The 21,333-nt window shown below is 43.8% G+C and overlaps 1 protein-coding gene across 8 annotated transcripts; it reads left to right on the top strand.

Annotated features, from left to right (window-relative positions):
* The first annotated feature begins 1,111 nt into the window (after positions 1–1,111).
* On the top strand, positions 1,112–20,752 carry ANKRD42 (ankyrin repeat domain 42). 8 transcript variants are annotated; one of them, XM_080375920.1, is made up of 14 exons: positions 1,112–1,378; positions 2,091–2,189; positions 2,967–3,156; positions 4,229–4,392; positions 5,955–6,062; positions 6,381–6,500; positions 7,082–7,217; positions 10,655–10,855; positions 11,619–11,744; positions 13,264–13,369; positions 13,976–14,151; positions 14,551–14,677; positions 17,373–17,517; positions 20,481–20,752. In XM_080375920.1, exons 3-14 carry the CDS (start codon positions 3,138–3,140, stop codon positions 20,565–20,567), a joined length of 1,515 nt encoding a protein of 504 aa, XP_080232046.1. In that variant the 5' UTR covers positions 1,112–1,378; positions 2,091–2,189; positions 2,967–3,137; the 3' UTR covers positions 20,568–20,752. The 8 variants fall into 8 exon arrangements, with proteins under 8 accessions (XP_080232046.1, XP_080232045.1, XP_080232048.1 ...); XM_080375919.1 differs by having other exon boundaries at positions 2,577–3,156; XM_080375922.1 differs by lacking the exon at positions 2,967–3,156 and having other exon boundaries at positions 1,114–1,378.
* Positions 20,753–21,333: the final 581 nt, after the last annotated feature.

Below are 21,333 nucleotides of genomic sequence, written 5' to 3'. Positions count from 1 at the left end.
AAAGTCAAAGCAATGTCACAGTCCTACTATATGACTCTTGCAGTGAGGGTACTCGGGAGATCAGAATTCGCCCTGATTGTACGATGTAAGTAGAAATTCAGCTTGTGAACGTGATTTTGCTGTTGCCTGCAATACTTTATTCCATCATCACAACTGGGTTTCAAGCAGTTTAAGTCTTCGACTCTCATATTAAGGTTGTAGTAATAGTTGCAAGTGTGCCCTGCTGCAGATGTCAGCTTTAAAAGTGTCTTTCAATTGGGGAAAGTCTAGAGGAGCAAAAATACTTGGGAGATTGATGGAGGGTGAGTCAGTCCTTATTGCAGGGTGTGTGGCTGCTGGCTGTGCTGTGAGCAGTTACTGGTGCATTAACTGTTGCAACTTCATCTTGGAGCAGGGATGTTTGGCGGAATTGGCAGTTTGTGTCCTGGAATACTGTCAACTTCTGAATCGTGCAAACTGAAATGCAGGGGAGACTGAGCAGAGATGTGATGTTTTCATGCAGAAGGCTGTTGGAAAAAGAAAACAAATTGTTAGGAATAGAACAGAAAGATACCTGTAAGTTGCAGCGAGAGGATTTATGGCCACTTTCTAATAATGAAGATAATTAAGCTCTAATTTGGGCCTGTCTTGGTCCATGTAATTATCAAGGCACACCTGTAAACGTGATGGGTTCATCCTGCTTGGAAGTGGGGCTCTGGAAATGCAGGGTGCTTTCTTTGCCCCATCAGGGGAACCTGGCTGCCCTCCTGGCTCCAGCTGGGTTTCACCGAGGGTCTGAGGAGCGGGGGAAAAGCCCACCCCCCTGTGAGCATCCTAGCGCGGGGGGGGGGGGGGGGGTGGTTCAGCGTCTACAAATCGGGACTGGAGTCTGATGGCCCCGCTGGGAGCATGAACAGGCTCAATACCTCCTGGTCAATGCATCACCGATGGCTTCAGAGATTAGAACAGGTACTTGGTGGTGACACCTCTCTGGGGAATGCCGTGAAGACACAACCCCAGGGCTGCCAAAAAGCGCCGCAAGGCAACGCGGGTGTGTCGTTCCCCCCCCCTTCATCCCTTCCCTGCTGCACTGCCCCTCCTGCCCGCAGCTGCCCGTCCCGTACCTCAGGCGGGCGGCGGGCAGCGCTCCCGGCCTGGCAGCCATGGCTGCCCCTCGCCCCGCGCCGGGCACGCGCCGCCCCGCCCGCCATTTTCCTCCCGCCGCCGCCTCCCCGCGGCCCGGCGAGCCCGGGGGAAGCGCACGCCGTGCCCATAGTAACCCCTCCGCGGCGCCGGGCGCGGGGAGGAGGAGGAGGAGGGCGAGGAGGGCGCAGGCTCCCGGCGAGAGTGGCGGCCTGCCAGCCGCTTCTGCTGTGAGGGGCCGCCTCCCCTCCGGCCGGTGAGACTTGTTCGCCTGCGCGCCTTCCCCCCGCTTTCCTTCCCTGAGGCCTTGGGGCAGCCCCGCCGGCCCCCGAGCGCCGCGCTGGTGCTGGCGGGCGGCAGCAGCGGCCCGTCTCCTGGCCGCGGCGTGAGGGGAAAGTTCCGTTGGCCGGCGCCGCCATGACGGGGCCGCCCGCTGCCGCGCTGCCCCGGCTCAGCCTTTCCTCAGGGATTTTGCCCGAAATCCTCGGCCTGTGCCACGGGGCGCCGCTGGGACCCACGGGTCGCTCTGTATTGGCCAGACGCGGGGGGGAAGGCGGGTAGCGGCGGTCGTGAGCCCCGCGTCAGCCGGCCGGGCCTGCGCTCCAGCCCCGCGGTGTTGGGTCGGCTGGGGCCGCGGCCTCCCCTCGCCCCAGGCGCTGCTGCCGAGACCTGCTGCAGAGGGGTGGGCTTGTGCCTTACAGAAACTCTGGAAAGCCTCAGGTTCTCGCATTGCCCTGTTCTGAGCCGTATTCTTTGTCACTTAATTTCTTTAATTGGGTTTTAGGCAGATACTCGTCTCAAAACGCTCACTTTCTGCAAAGGAATTATCTTAGAACATCCAATGGGCATTTGATAGCAGTTTTGATTAAAAAATTGCATGAAATTACGGAACCTATACTTCACTTTCAAAACCGAGGTATTTTTTACAGAATTCATGTTAACAGCTGTTTACTGAATTTCCATCCCAGGACAGTGCCTTTGGCTAGTTCATGGTGGCCTGTGCCAAGAAGCCATGCAGAAGCACTTGGCGTTGAACTCCATACAGTTGTAGGTCTCCAGCGGGAGAGGTGAGACAATTCACTTTGCTGGCCAGCCTTGTCATTTGCTTTTCTTCTGGATTTAAAAAAAAAAAAAAGGCATTACCTTGAACTTGCTGTACTGGGACATTGTGTTAAACACAGTACTTTGGCAAGTAGTGTAACCGGATCTTCCTCTCATGTAAGTCTGTATAATTGTGTTACAGTCTGTAACCGTCACTTGGCGATGAGAAATTACTCCCTTGTGGGAAAATTATGGCCTGGTGATATTGTCTCTTTAAAAAAAACAACTCAAACCACAAAACATACTTAAATATTTTTCAGAAACATGAACTAGATGACCTCCTGAGGTCCCTTCCAATCTGAATCATTCTGTGTTTCTACACTGCTGCTGTTTGCTCATACAGTATCTTGCAGGATGGAGTCCCAGTTCCTTGCTGAAACCGCTTTGTGCAGGGCAGCAATGCAGCCTGCTGAGCTGGGGGAGGTGGCAGCGGAGTGATACACAGCCACAAGATCAAGCGCTGCATTACAGCATGGGGTGTGTTACAGTCAGGCTGGATTATTGAAACAGCTTCAGCCCTCTTCCTCTGTGGCAACCCTAAATCTGCATTAGCACTACTATCACGCTACGCATTACAGGAAAATAGGAACTGGTAAACTGCGAAGGCTGGTTTTAATTGTATGTAGTACTTTTTTACATATACCACAAACATGTTCATGCAATATCTCATTCATGTTCTTTAACATTTTTTAATCTCAAATTGCATAACAATTTTTACTACTACTACCATTTCTTCTCCACAGGTGGAAAAACTGAGGCACTAATACCTTAAGACCTACATTTTCATTTGTACAAATTGTACAATGTACAAATAATTTCAGGATTGCTTGACTTGCCAGACAGTAGCCTACCTCTTCAAGACTTTTAACAGTGCGAAGTCTAATCAAACAGTGTTACTGCATTTTGGTACTGTAATGATGACTACTGTAGAAGGTGATTACTAATTATTTTAGGTTCCTCTTATGCTTGACTATCTGAAGTTAGCCCCCTCAGCTGTTAGATCTACTTACAACACGTTATTTCTGTTTGCAAGTTTTGGCAACATACCAAGATGTTGCAAGGGGGTTTGGATGTGTGACTCCCATTGTTTCCAGTTACATAGTTAATCAGTGGAAAGGCCTGAAGGAGAACACAGGTTATTTGTTCCCGTGGCCTGGTGGTGGATTTTTTATTTTTTTTTACCCAACTGCTTCTACATTTAGGATTTGATCCTGTGCCATTGAAGTCAGTGAAAATGTTATTAACTTTGGTGGGAGCAAAATATCAGACTGCTAACAAAGTGAGCTGTGGCAGAGCAATGGTGTAGTTCTAGTGAGAGAGCAACGCCGGATGACTAACATGTCGTACGAAGAACTGCTTTTGTACAGCAGCTTTAATTTTGACATCAGTTTGTCCTGAAGCTGGTCTGTGTAGTTCAGTCAAGAGCAATTGTGTAGTATGCTCACTTGGTGAAGGATCTGGTGCCCTCCACTGTGATATGCCATGCTGTGCCAAGTCCTTAGGCAGCCAGCGGCAGAGGCATGGCTGTGTGAAGCACCTGGGAAGTGATGGCTGACAACTTGTTTGCACAAGTGAGAAGCCTCCCTGGTGTCATACTTGAAAATGTGATTGATGATACAAATGAGTTTGTGATACCCACAGGTTTGGAAGAGAGCCAGTGTTGGGGTGGACCTGCTCCAGCATTTGCATAGATACATGGAGTAGCTCTGCTTCCTGCTCTTGCTGCGCTTCTTGTCATCTTTCTTTTGGGTCTTACTCTTTTGGACCTTTTTCTGGGGTTGCAGAGGGCATGGCTGTCTCAGGTTTTTGCATATTGCTCTGTTTCTGACAAACAGAAGTGTCTTAGGATTCCTGCTGGTATGAATCTCAATCTCATGAAGTTAGTCTGAACATTTTGGTTGGTTCCTGTGAAGCTGACACACTGTTGTTTCTTTGATTCATCAGTTATTTCCTATCTCTAAAATGTTACTGAACTGACTAATGCCCTTTTCTTATTCCTCAGTAGCTGTCAAGAAGAAGCAAAATTATACTTCTGTGCATGAGGCAGTGAAAGCTGGTGATGTAGAACATCTTGCATCAATGATAAAAAATGGAGCTGATATTAATGAGGTGGATTTAGTCCACAAATTCACACCATTGCAATGTGCTGCCCACTCTGGAAGTCTGGAGGTAAAATATGGTAGTGTTCAGACACAGAATTTTTTTTTTTTCTTTGGGAGAGGCTGGACCCAAAAATGCTAGCTTTGATCAAGCTAAATCAATAATTTTCTGCCTGTTTTTCTCATTAAATATATTAACCAAGAGCAGAAGTATGGGATTTTAGGTTTTCATTTTCTCTTTTTGAAGCCCCAGACAGTTTACTTTGTCAATATTGCCAGATTTTACAAAAATCAGTCATTTTCTTACTCTGAGCAAAATGTGCCTTATGGCATCCTTTCCAGACTCATGATCTTCTTTTGTCCCTGTTGTGTTTTCCCCTTCTCTTGGGACACCTAGAAAATCCTGTAGGATGTGTAAAATGTTCAGAGGGTGATTAAAACAGAGAGTGAGAAGTGACATTGAAAACATGTTCATTCGGTTTACCAATGTCCTGTCCCATGCCTTATTTTCTATAGAAATAGTCTTAAAACATTTTATTTTAATAAATGAAGACATTGAATATTGATGGAGAAGTCAGAAGGTGCTTGCTTGAATGTTTTAAACTTCCAGCAGGACTGGATTGCTGTATTCAGCACAATGTTCCCCTTCTTGTTGCAGCCTCCTTGTACAATCTTTACAGCAATCTAACCTTGACGCAACAAGGCCATGAATAACCACATAAAAATTCATGTCCCAAAGGAAAGAATGTAAAGCTCTTGCTAAACTCAATAAGTGCAATGCTGTTTCTGGAATGTACAGGAATTGTCAAGAAAATGCTGATCATCGTGTTGTCAACCCTAAAAATAGATTGCTTATCTACCCTTTTCTGCCTCTATAAATTCTGCCATTTTTTAGTCGAATCTCCTACTTTGCAATCAATGTGTTAGACTTTATTGAATTATCTGTCATGGTTTTGTCACTACGCTTCTTGGTGGAGACAGTGGAGGAACTGTAGCTGTAGGCTGGCCTGAAAGCAGATAATAAGTCATAATAATATATAGTAAGAAGTTTTAATGGGTCTTCTAGCTGTTTTTGGATAGTTCATAAAGCTTTCCATTGCGAGCAATAATGCCTACTGGAAAAAGGCAAATAAAACAAATGTAGGCCATGGAAGGATGCGAAGAGAAATGTGATTATGTACACCTAAGGAGCCTAATAAATTAAATGAGGCTTTAGATTTGTCACATGGTATTTTTCCTGCCAGTAATTTTAGCTGGAATTCAAATGAGCATGTTTGCATTGTTTCTTCCAATTCTTTCACCTCATGCCACGTGAATACTCTCACAGATTACATTTTAAATCTGGAAGAGTAAAATTAAGAAGCCATACTGTAAAATCAGTGCTGGGATGTGAATTAATAGGTTATTTGCACATTTTGTACCCTTGGGTGAAAACTGGGAAGTATAACTTACCTGTAACTGCCTAATGCACAAATACCTGGCTAAGGCATCCTCTGGGGTGTTGTATTTCCATAATGACGTATTCCAATACTGTTTTGAAATGTAGCATCGACTGATAAATTAGGACTTAAAATGTGCTTCAGATACATAAGAAAAATAGTTAAATAAAAACCTTTGGTTTTGGTTGAGCAGTGCCTTCACTGGTTGCTCTGGTATGGAGCTGATACAACACATGTAACTGTCAGAGGGTGGACAGCAGCTCACCTTGCAGCTATCCGAGGTCAGGATGCTTGCATGCAGGTACGTATAGATATTCACTCTCAAGCAAAAGTAAGTAGAGCAGACCTTCAGTCTGGACAAATTCATTATGAAGATCAGCTGAGAGCTCCTAATGGAGCTATGAGCATCTTGTCTTGATGTCTTTACCTCTGAAATCAAGTCACTCTGGTTAAAACCACTCCACTCGTTTGTGCTGTTTGTGCAAACACATTTATTTTGTGCACTCTCAGGGCCTTGGGGTCAGGCCAAGGTTATCCTGCTGATTGTCTGAAGTCATCTTTCTTGGCAATGTTTGCTTTTTCAGCTGGTGAACCGAGCTTTTCTTTGCATTTCTTTTAGGCTTTGTTAATAAATGGAGTAAATGCAGAAGCTCAAGATGATTGTGGGTGCACACCGTCACACTTAGCTGCAGCCCATGGGAGGTCTTACACCTTGCAAACCATACTGCGAAGTGGAGCGGTGAGAGACTTTTACCCGCAGTTCCCTAGCACAAAGCCAGAATCTGGCTTTTTCCAAACCAAACTCTCCCTAGCTTAAACTGAGATTTAAGACTGTGGATTAATTACTGTTGGTGAATTTATTTTTAGAGTAAATTTTCTTTTTTTTTTAATTGTAAGATATGTTAGGGAAATGATCCAAAAATCTGGAGAGAATAAAGTGAGTAAACCACATTCCACTGAGGGTGTCGTTAAATGAAAATCAGGTGCTGTGGTGGTTGTGATTTTTTGCATTGTATGTATCTTCTATAGTAAATGAGACAAAAACTTAAAAAAAAATAATCCAGATGAATATTTAAGGAATAATGACCAAAGCAGTGATAGAAGTATGTCTAAAAATGTACATTTTATCTGTGTATTATTTAAATAAACCCCAGAACCTGGAAAAAGTACGTGTCTTGGAACAGGAACTGCATATGTAGCATGAACTTTGTTATTTGATTTAAATAATTTGACACAATGAACAGCTGATTCCTATTTATAAAATTTGTCTTGTGTCTAAGATTCATAAATGAATGCATTAACCTGCTGCTTTCATTTTAGAATGTGAATGCTTCAGACAGGAATGACTGGAAGCCTGTTCATTATGCTGCTTTTCATGGTCGTTTGGGGTGTTTGCAGCTTCTTGTTAGATGGGGAGCATGTATAGATGATGTGGATAACAAAGGAAACCTTCCAGGTATATCAGCATAAATCACACATTTTTTAACCTTTGGTTTACAGTTGTTGTGTTATGTGATAATTGTAGCAAACTACACACCAGCAGGATTTGCTATTTGATTCCATGCAATCAACGTGGGTTTTCCATTTTTAAAATGATGAAGGGTTTTATAAAATCCAAAGTATTTACCTGTTGGGACAGTGTCCTGTTAGCTGCTGCTGCTGGCAGGGATCAGAGCTCATGGGTGCTGGAGTAGGGAGCAGGCTGAGCCTAGCTGAGAGCACTGTGTAGGTAGGCAGCATCTCCTATCCATGTGGTGGAGCGCATGTGCCAAGGAGGTCACAGGAGGAGAAGGGTAAGTGGGAAGGAGGCAGTTTCAGCTGCTGTGTGCTTCATTTTGAATCTGTGCCAGCCTTTAATGGCTATGCCAGTGTGGTCGGATTCTGGCATGTTCATATGCAGGTTTTTGTATGCCACTGTTTCTTAACTGATTTGGTAAAAGCCTTGTTCTCATTTACCTGTGATCGCTTCATCCTGGTTTCTGGGATACCAGTATTTCTGTATTATCTGTATGGTATTTCTGTATTACCTGTAATCTGTACTCTGTACTCTTTTTGTAATCATGAGCACAAAAAATGGGCAGTGTTTATTCCTTGCTTTTCATAGTTTCTCCAGTATCCCTCTGCCTACCACTCTGCCTCAATATCCGCTGTAAAGTGAATGGTATTGCTCGTACCCTGGGTTCTCCTTGCATCCTTTCCCTTTTAGCATTTTCCTTCTTATGGTTTGTCACGTTATTTCTTCCAAATAGCATACTTTTTCCCTCTGTGATTTGTATGAAGTTATCTTTTTAAATCCCTTCTTAAAATCTTTTACCCTCTGTTAAGCACCACTTACCTAGTAAACTGGTGTCTGTGTTCTGTTTTGCAAACCTGGGTCTTGTTAAAGGATGTGAAGCTCTTCCATCCCAGCAGGACATCTGATGTATTAGCAATAAGGGGTCATGATATGAGGCACCCTGGTGGCAGCATAGAAGGTAGCTTTATTTGTATTTGTGAGCATTTCCCTGATAACGGACTTCTGTGAAGAGATAGCAAATGCCAGCACAGCTCTACTTAAATGCTCTGTCTATACTGGTCAGTAGAAAATTGGTTTTGTTGTTATTTTGTCATCTACAGAAGCTTGATCCTCCAGCCTTTGTTCTGTTTCATTTGATCATATTATCATCCAAAAGAAAGAAAATGCTTTGAAACATTGCTAGTAAAAGATTAATAGAAGCGGTGTGCTGTACAGATCAGCTTTTCCTCGGATTGTGAAACAGCAAGTGAACTTAAATCATCTTTACGTACTTCAGCTTCAAGATTAGCTGGACAGTGCTATAGTCTTTCCTATGAGAATACTGAAGCAAATTCACTGAGGTTGCAATGCCATACACCTGAAACTGAAAAACTGGCCGCACCTTTTGCGCGTGTGTATTATAGCAGAGGCTTTGATTACCTCTAATCATGCTAATGTTTTGGAAGAACTGTGGCTCAATCAATGTACAGAACGGGCTGTGCTTAGTAATTCAACATTTTGGGTTTTTTGGCCGTATCCATGCTTCCTTTATTGCTCAGTAGTTAAACCTGTTCTAAATATAGCATTAATTTAATTATAGTGCAACATCTGAATTTTTCATAGGCACTGATTTTTCACTTGTGACTTTGAGAAGAGTGAGTAGTGTGTTAGACTGATTTTATAAAAGGCGAGATGAAACACAGAGAAGTTGGGCTGCCAACACCAGCCACCCACTGCCTATTTGTGATGGCAGAGACAAGGTTTTTCAAAGTTTTCACATTAAGCTGCATATTTTGTGTTAACATCACAGTTCCCTTTGGCTTTAGTTTCAACTGCAAGTGCTCAGCATGCCTGAGGATGGTGCGGCACAGTTAGACATTGGGCACTAGCTACTAAGAAACACACAGGTTAAAAGCTACTTATGAAAAGCTTCTTCATGGATCTTCCACAGCATTCCACTGAAACTGCAAAAAGACACGGAAAGAATTCAACTCTTTAATCTATTTTCCCCTTGCCACCTTTGCAGAAAATGTTGAGCTTTTCTGACCTCTTTCTGCACAGGAAAGACATCTGATTAAAAAAAAAGTTTCATCCCAAAAGGTGAGGTTTTATCCCTAAGATTTTAGGTATCTGAAAGTGGATTCATAAGGGTTGAGTCAGTTTTTCACCAGCAGACTAGTAATCAGTACTTACCTTTAACGAGGTATCTCTTCTATTCACTTATCCCTGAGTAACTAACTCACTGAATAAAATTAAGACAATGGGGAAAACTGCCCTGATTTCAGTGAAGCTCAAGATTTTGTTGCATTAAATTTTAGCAATCTTCTGTACCAAGCTATTGTCATCTTACTGTAAAATCAATATCCATCACCTTTTAAAGCAATTATGCTCTGGTAGGCTGTGGATGGTTTGCAGTAGAGAATTTGCATGTGCCAAAAATGGTGACTTTTATTTCCTGGGTACATTGTTTATTAATTATGAAGATAACGAGGTTCTTATCTGGAGACAAAATAATCATTTTGCCTCTAGAACATCAGCAAGCATTTACAGAACGTTTTCATGGAGTGATAACACATAATAAGCGTTTGTTTGGCAACTTCTTGTTAATGGGACTAGAGCATACTACCAATTACAAAATAATGAACAAATGTTTTGTACCTCTTGCACTGTTATAGGCTTAGCACTCTAGTAGTATTAAATATCTAAACCTCAGCATAGCCTAAAGGGTCAGGGGGGAAACACTTGACCCCCACGGGGAACTGTCACTGCCATGGTGAGGTGGAGCAGCTCCTGCATGCAGCAACTATCCGCAACAAGTGTGAATAGGAGCCTCTGCCATCGGATGTGCCTTCCAATACTTTACCTGGTGAAGTGAATGTCACTGTCCTCCTTTTATAGGGGAGGTGACTGAGGGTGTGACGCAGCTTGTTTGTGGTGGCACAGTAGAGGTGGGACTAAAGTAGAAATGGTCTTAACTCCTAATCAAGGACACTGCTTGCTTGGCCCTCTGTAATGAGTATCTCTAGGACAGCAAGTCAGACAGCTGCTGAAGAGATATTTGTGTTCACAGGAAAGATGAGACCCCAGAAGTGCACTCTCCTAGCTGGTGCTCAACAGATTCTTGGCAGTATTATCTCCTGCAAACAGCTCAGCGAGGAACTCTTCTTTGCAGATCCTATCCTTGACAGCTTTCTTTTAGCTCCTTTACGTAGAGCTGAACTGTCCTGGATAGGAGCTGTACATCCCCTATTCATGTGAGGCTGCTCCCACTTGTTGTGCAGTGTTGGATGGCTCAAGTGCTGGTAGATGAGCTAGATCTGGCTGGCGATGAGAGCGCTGCTTTCTTGGCGGGCAGCAGTGTTCCACTCTAACATACTTTATTTTTCCTTGTGCTATAGCTCATCTGGCAGCGGCAGAAGGACACTTGCATTGCTTTATGTTCTTGGTCAGTAAAATGGCCAGTGTCATGCACACGCTGAAAGCCAGGAATGACCAAGGAGAGACTCCAAGGGACTTGGCTAAACGGTTCTATAAAGATAATATTCTCCAATATATTGATAGTGTGGAAGAAGAGGGGGAGCATCCAGAGAAACAGGAAGGTGAGTATTGGTAAAGATACTGTTAAAATAGGCATTGTAATTCTATAGAAATGCTTGATTCTGAAAACTTGTATGAGCAGAAGTATAACATTTAAATTACCAATATAAGGAAGTTCTTTTCAATGCTTACTATGCTTCCTGACAGCTGAAGACTGGGATACTCAGTGTGATTTTGTAAATATCTTAGGTTTACCCATGATCAAAATAAAATGTTCAACAGACCAAGGATATTAGAACTGCACCTTTACCTCTCTACTTTTTCCAGGCACTTACCGTCTTTATCTGTTAGTCTTTTTTCATTATACATATATGTGTGTATGTCAGTACTCCCTGTCTGTAACAAATTACTAGAAAAATCAAATTGTCTATATGGGTAGTTTTTAAGTAAGGAGAAGTAAAATAGTTAATATATTTCATTAGACTATGCAATTCAAAATAGGCAAATCACCTCAGTTACCACCAGTAATACAACATCAACCGTCAAACAAAGGTATACTTGTTATTTCAGGTTGATAAATTAATCTCTTAACTCTGTGAGATGCCTGTAGCCATAACCAAGGCATGTTCAGTCAAGTCTGTGATGAACCGTGCTAGTTAGGCAGCTGCATTTTAACTGATTAAAGGTGCATTAACCTTGGTAACTACAGCTATGAAGTGTCCATGCATAAGTTGGTATGAGAGAGGCAAGCCATGAGAGACAAATACGAGCGTGTTTAGTGGAATTACTGTCATCTGTTTGGAAACATGTGGATTTCATTTTCAGTTTTAGCTTTCCCAGCTCATGTCGCTGCTTTCAATGGGGACTTGTTAGTGCTTAGAAGATTAGTGAGAAGAGGAGTAATCAATATTAATGAGCGGGATGATAAGGGATCCACTCTCATGCACAAAGGTCAGTAATTATGATCTGTGTTTTGGCTTGTTACTGTTTGTGGCTGGCTTGTTTACTTAGTTTTTCAAGTGCCTACTCATCAGATAAACTTCATGAAAAACAGCATCTCATTTCCTGAGGGCTCAAAAGGGCAACCCTGAAAAAAATATTTTGTGATACATGTGCGTGTAGGTGGCACTTTCAAAACAAAATAACCAAGCTGAAGTCAAGAAAGAAGAGTTTGTATTCAAGAGAAAATGACATCTAAACTGAAAACTAATTAGTTTTTTTTATCAGGTGAGATGTGACTTTTAGAAACATTGGCTAGCTAGGTATAAGAATGAACTGTATCGCGGCTTGGACCTTTATTTACTGAACATATCAGTACTGTGGAGATGTGTTGTAAAAACCACAACAAAGTCATTTGGCGGGATGCTGTGAAGGAAGGTAAACTTCTGGTATCTAACACCTTGATAAGTAGTGGAGTGCTAGCATTACAGAAAAACGGTCCTCTTTGGGGGTTTCATAGCAATGTCTGAAAGAAGAAATACGAGAAGAAGGAAACAGGGAGGTATTTTTGTAATATGGTTTTAACACTGTTTCCCACATTTATTTTTGAGTAGATATAAATGGTAGAATTTTTAAAACCATAATTGAAGTTCTCATTAAAAAAAGTAGTATGTAGTGATTTAAAAAATGTTTTCTACATTCTTGACCACCCTCTTAGAATGGTTCTAACCTACAATTGTTTCATCCCCAATCTTTACATACAGGGTTGGTGTTATGGGCGAATACTATGGCCGATACTGTAATTTCATTTCCTTATCTCAGTAAGAAAACAAGTACAGCAAATATCTGAAGGGGCTGCTTTCTTGAGCAAAACAGATTACAGGTTTCAGCTACACATGCTAAATGCCATCATCCGTATGTGAGACGTTGTTCCTGGTACCACGGGGTGTAAGCAGTAGCCATGCCAGGCCATATGACTAGGCCAAGCTGTTGTGTTAGGCTGCAGCTGAGAAGTGTTGCCTTGAGTGTCTGGCCCAAGAAATGAGGTACCTATAGCTCTAGCACAAAGCTCTGGCTTCTCTCCTCCATGAGACAGCACCATGCACCACAGACAGGGGCAACTAGTGTGTGTGATATATGGGAGTCCAAAGCCAGAGAGAGGTGACAGTGCTTTGCTGCAAATCTATAACATACAGGCCTTACTGCAAGGGAGCATGAGGCAGCAGTTACTTGTGTGTCTCACGTGCATGAGACTTGGCAAATTTAGTCTAACTTGTGCTCAGGAAAAGTTGCCAGTAAATTTCTTGGACTGGAAAGAATCATGAAACCACATTGCATGATCTTCCCCAAAACTGTGTACCCCTGTGATCTGAGCATCTTGACATGTAGGCTTTTCTTGAATAGTATCTCCCCTGTGGTGTCTTAGTGAACCCAGTCTCTGGCATGTCAAATAATGACAAGAGGAGGACATTTTAGGTTCGAAACACTTCAGTTGTGTGTAACTGATCTGTGTGCACCTTCCTTCCCGTAGCTGCTGAACAGGGGCATATCCATTGCTTACGGTGGTTGATTGAAATGGGAGCTGACTGTGACATTACAAATGATGCTGGAGAGACTCCAAAGGATTTAGCCAAGAGGTAGCAGTACATATCCTATAGCTCTGTCGTTTATTTACTTACTGTTTATGTATCAATATCATGTCAGCTTTGTTGGAATTAATCCTCGTTTTCAGTGATGGAGCAAGAACAGATCAGGCCCATGGATTCCAGCTCTAAGTGATAAGCAAAGCTGTATTGTAGCTATAAAATATTTTAATTTTCACTTGATTTTTTTTTTAATAAGGTCAGACATAAAAGACAAAAACTAGCTGATCTGCAGAAGGAAAGTTGTGAGCCAGTATGCTCACAGTTTGCTGTACAAAGTAAATGAGAAGTAGGAAAGGCTAGTGGATTTTTGCATTAATGAAAATAATGCAGTTTCTGATGAGATTCAGTTAAGAAATCCTGTGAAGGAAGATACCTCTGATGTAGGAGTCACTGTCATAAGATTCCACTGAGGCAGAGTTCATGCAATCAGAATACTACAAAAAGATTAACTACTCATAGTTTGTGTACCAATGCTTTCTTTAATTCTGAAACCTACTCCGATAAATGGGAACATGAATTGTTTCAAAGAGTTTCTGTAATATGCATTTTTCCGGATGATGGGGATATTTCAGTGTAGGTTAACTGTTCTCTGTGCAGATTTGCGCAGCTGGAAGCTGTGGAACTTTTGACACAAAGAACTGGAGACAGTAACTCTAGTGATGAAGAACTAGATGCAAACAACATAAAGTTTTTTGATAGACATGGTGTGGAAGGGAGTACAGATAGCAAAGAAGATTTAACCCTGGACAAAGCAGATAAAAGGAATGCACGCAGTAAGCACTGTCTTTCCATCACTCCTTGTTTGAAAAAGCTGGTCTCAAGACATTATAGTCCTAGTTGCACAGTTTCTGCCAACTGCTGTGACTTTTTGTAAGATGAGATAGTTGACAGGATATCTGTATCATTGAACATTTAAATATACTGTGGAAAATTAGAAAGCATAGCAGAGGGCAATCAGAACCTAATTGTTACACTGCTTTAATCCCTGTTGGTGAAATCATGTTGGATTGCTACTTGTTTTTGAGATGTTTGCTGTGTGGGTGTCAGGTGTAGCTCAGTGTTTGCTGAGCAGTGTGATTTCTGCTCGGTGTTTGTGAGACTGTTTTCCAGACTTGGATTCCAGCGTGACTGTCTTCATGCATTTTACCTACCTGAAGAACTCTGTCTTACAGTGAGGGCCTATTGCAAGATTCAAGAACTTAAGCAACTTCTAGAAATTGCCTACAGCAACTACAGACAGCTGGGAGGAATAACAGAAGAGGAGAAGAAGACAAAAAAAGAAGAAAGAGATGTTGAGAAGTAAGGTTAATTTGCCCTGCTAATGTTTAACTTGGTGAGGCTTGTTTTAAAGCCTTCTTTGAGGCTAACTTACACTTAAATTGCTTTGGTCATTCTGTCTTTTCCACTTACCAACTTTAGCCAGGTGAAAAAGAAATGGAATTCAGCAATTTGTCTGATCATTTCTAAACTTCTTCCACCAGGATTAGCCCCACAGCACAACAGAAGTGTTTGATGGGTCCACACTTCTTGTGCAAGATCATATGTTTGGCCTTCAAGTTTTCCTGCAGCATATGTGCAGTAGGTCTGATAAGTTCTGGCTGTTTTGTTTGCATTGGGGATGCTAAATACATGTGTGCATTTTAATAAATCTGAAAAAAGGCATTAGCCTTATCATGGCTTGGATGGAAGTGCATGCACAGCAGAAATTATTCAATGACCTGCTAGATTTCAGTGTCAAGGGCAATATATTTCTATGCTCAAGAAAGCATTAGCTCATATCCAGACCACAGTAAAAAGAAATCTCAGCAAACCTGCCCCTGCACATGAAGCGCTTTTCACAATGTCTGTCTGATTTTCAGTGTCTCCATTCAATGAAAGGGTTCTGTTAGATTGGTCAGGTGATCTGATGGGCAGATTGTCTAAGTTTCAAAGAAAAGACCTGTCTATCAGAGATTTAGGGCTTAAACAGTAATGCAGCATCCAAAAGACAGCTCTATCTCCATCTCTACCTGTCAAAAGATTTGGCTACCCACTGTTCTCAGTCTCTGTAAATAACCGTGTCCATTATGTGTTTGGGTCCCCCCCAAACACTATCTTTATTTGGTCACTGAGAGGAGAGTGTATCTGGAGGGCTTGTATGCCATCAAGAAGATAGCAGATTTACCAGTCTCTGTAGGTCTGGGGCAGGTGATAGGTGTCATGTGTTGGGATTAAGTAGTTCATTTACAACCATATATGAGCCAAGAAACGGAGGTCAGGATTTCTTTTGGTTCCAAATCACTCGGCCCAGGCTGAAAGTCCGTCTTCCTTAACTTGATATGTCTGCAGTGTACGTATCTGCCTCCCAGTTAGTTACCTTCAGCTCCTTTCTAGACTTCTTCAAGAGATGTGGGCACTTGCAGGGCATAATTAGACATGCACTTTGGGATGAGATTCATCACTTCTAGGAGTGTCTCTCTCAGCTTTAGAGGAGAGTGACCAGCTCAGATGATGCCTACGTTGGAAGGTCAGAGCAATCTATTTACAATAATGGAAAATTCACTGTTGACTAATGGCAGAAACTAGAGTTCGTTTTGGATATTGCAGCTGCTCAAAAGCTAGCAGTGCCTATTAGAGGACTCTGATAAGGCTCTTTTTTAAGGGATTTTGCTTTCTGTGGCATGTGTGGCTAAACTAGGAAAATTGTGAGGCTCTCTGAAGGTTCTTTCTCACCTGTAGAGGCTAGAGAGCACCCCTAGCTCCACGCTGGCCTTTTGAAATGGAAATACCTCTTCTCAGCATACATACCTACCCTTCTCAGGGTACCTACCTATGGATAAACACCAAGATGCTTGTATCATATGCCAGAAAACCTTATTATTTAAAAATATTTAATGGCAACACCATTTTTTTAGATGAAAAGCAGGAGCTGCCACTTTGGAAGGCCACTGTAGCAGATTTTTATGTTTTCTGGTTTAGTCCAGGTTTTCTGGCTGTGAGAGGCCTGGTGTGAACTGCTGTGCCATGCTTTGACCAGACTGCCCTGCATGGAAAAAATTGCCACCATGTGTGTGCCACACAGTTTTGGATCTGTGATCATTAATCTGAAGTGTGCAAGAAGTCAGCCTGTTCCCCTGAGCTCTGAGTTCCCTGCATAAGCACGGGCTGTTCTTACAGCACCGGTAAGGCTGATACAGCTTGGTAGCTTTGGGCTGCGTGGTTCAGGAATACTTCAGTCCTGGAAATGTGGTAGCTCTTGCTGAGAGCTTTCCTGCTGTGCTGTTTGAATCCACAGGGCAGGTGTCCCCCTTTTACTGTCTTCCATCCTTGTAGCTGTTCTAATTCATCCTGATAGAGAGGAGAACCAGCTCAACTCCAGATGACTCAGTTGCTGAGGTCAATTGCTGTTGTAATAAGAATATATGTGAATTATGTCTTAGCTAACCAGTTCCAGGAATCTCAATTAATTTAGGAGCCGTTGTGGGTGTGACCAATGAGATCTTGTACGACTGTTTATCAGCCAGTGCTTTGGTTTCCCTTTAGTAAGAGTCATGCAGGCTGTCATTTGAGTATTCCTCATCTGTGGCTAAGCTAATCAAAAGGATGTAGAGGCACCAGACAGAAAGGAAAAAGCTGCCCCTGCCCCTCCAGAATTCCAGTTTTTTGCTCTTTCTCTGTTTCATACTAAAGTTTTTGCTCCTTGGGCGCTTCTCCCTCTTCCACAGCTGGAGATGGACGTGTCTGGCTCTGCGTGGGAAGACGTCTCCATCTCGTGGTCAGATTGCGCTGAGCACAGCTGACCGCGAAGGAGGCAGAACGGCAGTCTGGGGTTGTTACAAAGGGCCTGGAGCCAGGAGCGCACCGCAGCTCACCCCAGCGCAGCTGCCGTGAGGAGTACCGCGCTGCTTTCTGCTGTGACTAACCCGTTCCTTAAAAAAGGCACAGGATGGCGTGGAGTAGCCAGGGCAGGTTTGGATGTGCTTCATGCTCCGCTTGTCTCCTTTGCTTTTGGCAGGGCTGCGAGGGAGCTGAAAGCCCAGCTGGAATATGAGCGAGTCAGGCGGGAGAAGCTGGAGAGCCAGCTGGATGACTGCCGTGCTGAGATAAGTCATCTCAGAGAGCGCCTGGAGGAAACCCGCATCCTCCCTGCTGTCCCCGTGGTGAGTGCCACACAGACTTCCCATGGTGCGTGGGACAGAGGCTGCTGCCCGTTGCTTGGGTGTATTTGTTCTCCCTAAGATTCGCAGGCACAGTGCTAGGAAATACTGGAGTAAATGTGCTGGCAGCTTTTAGCTTGGAACACTGAAGTGAGCAGTAGCCTTTGTCGCATCCTGACAGTGTCTGTGCTGTGAAAGGGTATCAGTTTCTCCTTGCACGCTGGCAGAGAAGCACTGATATTCTTCATATTAACAAAAGGGAGTGGACTGACCCCTGAGTACTTCCGTACTGCATATGCAGGGACTGAGAGTTCATCTTGGCTGGTACCTGAGACTGGACTGGTGCTTCAGGAGAGGTGGTGGCACCACCCCAAGGGTTTCCTGGCCTGTGGGTGCACAGAGATCACAACCATGGGTTTGTGGGATTCTGTGATACAGAAGAACACAGAGGCTTTTATGCTTTAAATTTCTTTGCTTTATTACAGATCACCAAAATAGCACAAAAATCACCACCAGCGATTTTACCTATGATTAATAAAGCAAATATAAATATATATATCTCTATCAAGCTATTACAAAATACTATTAGCAATCAATAATATAGTATCAATCAGTAGTATGGTAGCCATCAGTGGTAAAGCAACAATCAACAGATACAAACTATTGATTGGCTTGGCAGGTAAAGACAGAAGAACTCTAGCTTTTTTAAAAATCAAATCTTGAGGATAGATCAAAGTTCACGTGCTGTGGATAACTGGCTAGCTGAAAAGGGTCACATAGCCATAGTCCAGCTGGCTGGACAAAAATGCACATCGCTCTCAGCTTATCTGAAGTAAAGCAAAAATACACTGTCCTTGGCTGTTCTTGTTACACATAACAGGAAGATTTCGGTGGGAAAAGAATGTTACAGGTGGGAACAGATAACTACAGAACTGAAACTAGGGGCGGACTTGGTATTTAGGCAACTAACCAATAATGAGCTTAACTTTTGTAATATGTATGAGCTAATTATAACAAGGCATAAAAGGTGACTGTAAGGGACAATAAACAAAGTCTGCTGATCACTCATATTGAGTGACTGTGTCTTCCCTCCGTCGCGACAATGTGCTAATTTTGGGGACAGGAAGGCTGGCCTTTCAGACAGTTCTCTGACACATAACTCCCACAGTCTGATGTGACAGTCGAAGACCCTGTTTTTCAGACCTTTGCCATCCGGTCAGTCGGCACCCTTGGGTAGGGCACCTAAATTCCTCCTGCTAGGGGTTGTGGGAACTGATGTGCAGTAACAACATTGCTGGGTCTTCCAAGGATACAGCCAGTGGAAAGGGCTCATGGCCTTGCCAGCCTGGGCTGTTCTTTGCTGTTCTCAGAGCTTTGCTTAACTTCCTTGACCGTTGCACTGCCTCGACTGCGTAACTGCTTATGGGGCCCTGCTGTAGCCAGTATCAAGGTCAGGCAAGGACTCTAGTCACTGACAACATGGGTGACTCAGATACAGCTTCTTCCTCTGTCTAGGGAAGCCAGGAATACCAGTCCCAGGGATGTTCTAACCAGCACGATGTCTTGTTCTGAGAAGGAGCCATATTCATTCCCCTGCTGGCAGCTGTGCAGTGTGACCACTGTATTTCAATATTCACTGGTCCAGAGGGAGTCAGCAACAGAAAACAGTTTTATAAGCTGATTTATTAGGGCAGTCCTGCAGGAGGGGGGAGCTGGCCTGTGCCGCATGTGGAACTTTTACATTTCTTGGAGGAGAAATTGGGTTGCTGGATAAAAGGAGTAACTTCTCCAGCCAGGTTTGAGTGAGGCCCAGGTGCTTGGAGCATTCCTGCTAGATAACGGTCCTTTTCTGAGCATGATGGGGAAGAATGCTTGATGGATGCTCTGAGCAGGACACAAGCACTTTAGAGCTCAGTTTTGTCACAAATCATTTAAGCTGTGTGTGGATTTGAAATGTCTGGGGCATTTCAGGCCCCTTGAGAGCAGAGGTGATGCCACCCCTCAGCAACTGGGAGCAAGAGCTGTGGCTTGTGCTGTGCTACACATCCCCGGAGAAGGACAGAGGAATTTCTGTCCCGGGAATTTTTGTCCTGTTGCCATCATCTGGTCCCAGGCTAGCACAGCAAGGCTGCATATGCGGTGTGGCCAGGTGGCATGCAGTTGCTGCAGCTCAAAGCAGCAAGGCTTTCAGGTCGCCGTGGTGCCTGTGTCACACACTTGTGCAGGGTGCTGGCTTCACAGCTTATGTTCTCATGTGCCGCGTTGCGCTGTTCTTTCCACCTCTCTTCTATGCCCCTTGCCTGCCTTCTTCCTCCTGCCTCCCCTTGCAGGATTGTTCCTGTACCTTTCCTGCCCTCCCTGGGCCTTTCTTCCCTTTCCTTTAGCTGGTGCCTGCTTTCCCCCGCACCATATACAAGCTGTGATGCTCCTACAGCTGTTCGCTTCCCACTGTATCCTTGGGACTGGTCTTTTCCATACTGCTGAGACCCTCAGGCGAGCCAGGTGCCTCCACCTTTGAAAGAAAAGCCACTTTCTACTCCCCCAACTTGCTTTAAGACATTATTCATTTTACTCCCCCGGCAGGTTTAAAAATCTAGGAAAACTATGGCAATAGAGTGCCCCGTTTCTAGGGTGGAAGGGTGGCTGTAGTCAGTTTTTTTACCAGCAGCCGCCTGCAAAAGTCTAGTTGGGCATTAGGTTTACTAGCTGGGACTGGAGACAACTTCTGTTGAGGCAGGTTTGTTTTCAAAAACTTCTGCTCCGAGTGACTGCTACAACCAAGGGGCCTCCAAATCTTACCCTGCTGTGACTGTCATCCCGTGCCCTGGGACTATGCTCTGCCCTCGCCTTTAGTTTGAACACAACGTTCTGTGGTTACACAAAGCCGTATATTTTCAAATCCTGTCTTATGAAGTAGCAGGTTTCAGTAACTGCTGTTTAATGGCCACAGTTGTCCTCTGTTTCAGGAAGCTGAGACCATCTTCAAGTCTTGCAAAGAGAAAAAGAAAGTAAAGAAGAAACCAGCCTGCAGCCCTGGAGGACTGTTGGTGTGAGACCACGCTGAGGAGCGAACCCCCGCGGCGGCAGGCACGCTGGGGAGGTAGAACAGCCTTATTTTAAGCAATGCAAAGTGTTTTCATAGCCCAGCTCCACAGAGGCGTTGTGGTGCTCTGCATTTCACAGAACTATTTGTATTAGTTCTTTGGTTCTCTGGAATATAAAATATTTTTAAATCGCAGCAGCAGCAGCTTTTTTTGTTTAAGAAAAAAACTCAAAAAACACAAAGGAAAGACTTTTCCTGTCCAGGTAGTAGTTTATCAACTTTGCAAATTACAAGGTGACACTTTGAGAGTTAGCTGCAGCAATGTCATAAGCGACTGCTTCAGTTTTGGAAGGCATCCACCTGTGATGTCCCATCTCTGCAACAGGAGTTGTGAAGTCCTTGCAGAAGGCAAAGGGGCCACCACCAGAAGTTGGCAGCGCCAGCGTGTCCCATGGTTACAGAGCAGTCCGGAGGAGTGTGGAGATGGGAGGAGGATGATCACCACCACACTGGCACCACTGAGACGCTGAGTATTTCCATGTTACAAGCCAGATCCTATGCCCAGAAAATAATGTGAGGGTTTATTGGAAATACTCTGCACTACTTGAGGGGAGGAGTTAAGAGCCCTTATCTGTCCCAGGGCTATACACAGTTGCTGAGAGTGGAGGCATTTCCCCTTGGAATGACAAAGACAGAGAAGTTCTCCCATTCTGTTGACCTCTGGGGTTATGGAAATTGCAAGAGATACTAAAAAAAAATAAATCTATGGAGAGATT

Source organism: Falco punctatus (genome assembly GCF_963210335.1).
Source record: "Falco punctatus genome assembly, chromosome: 2".
NCBI classification, from domain to species: Eukaryota; Metazoa; Chordata; class Aves; order Falconiformes; family Falconidae; genus Falco; species Falco punctatus.
This window is presented reverse-complemented; position numbering and strand designations above follow the sequence as displayed.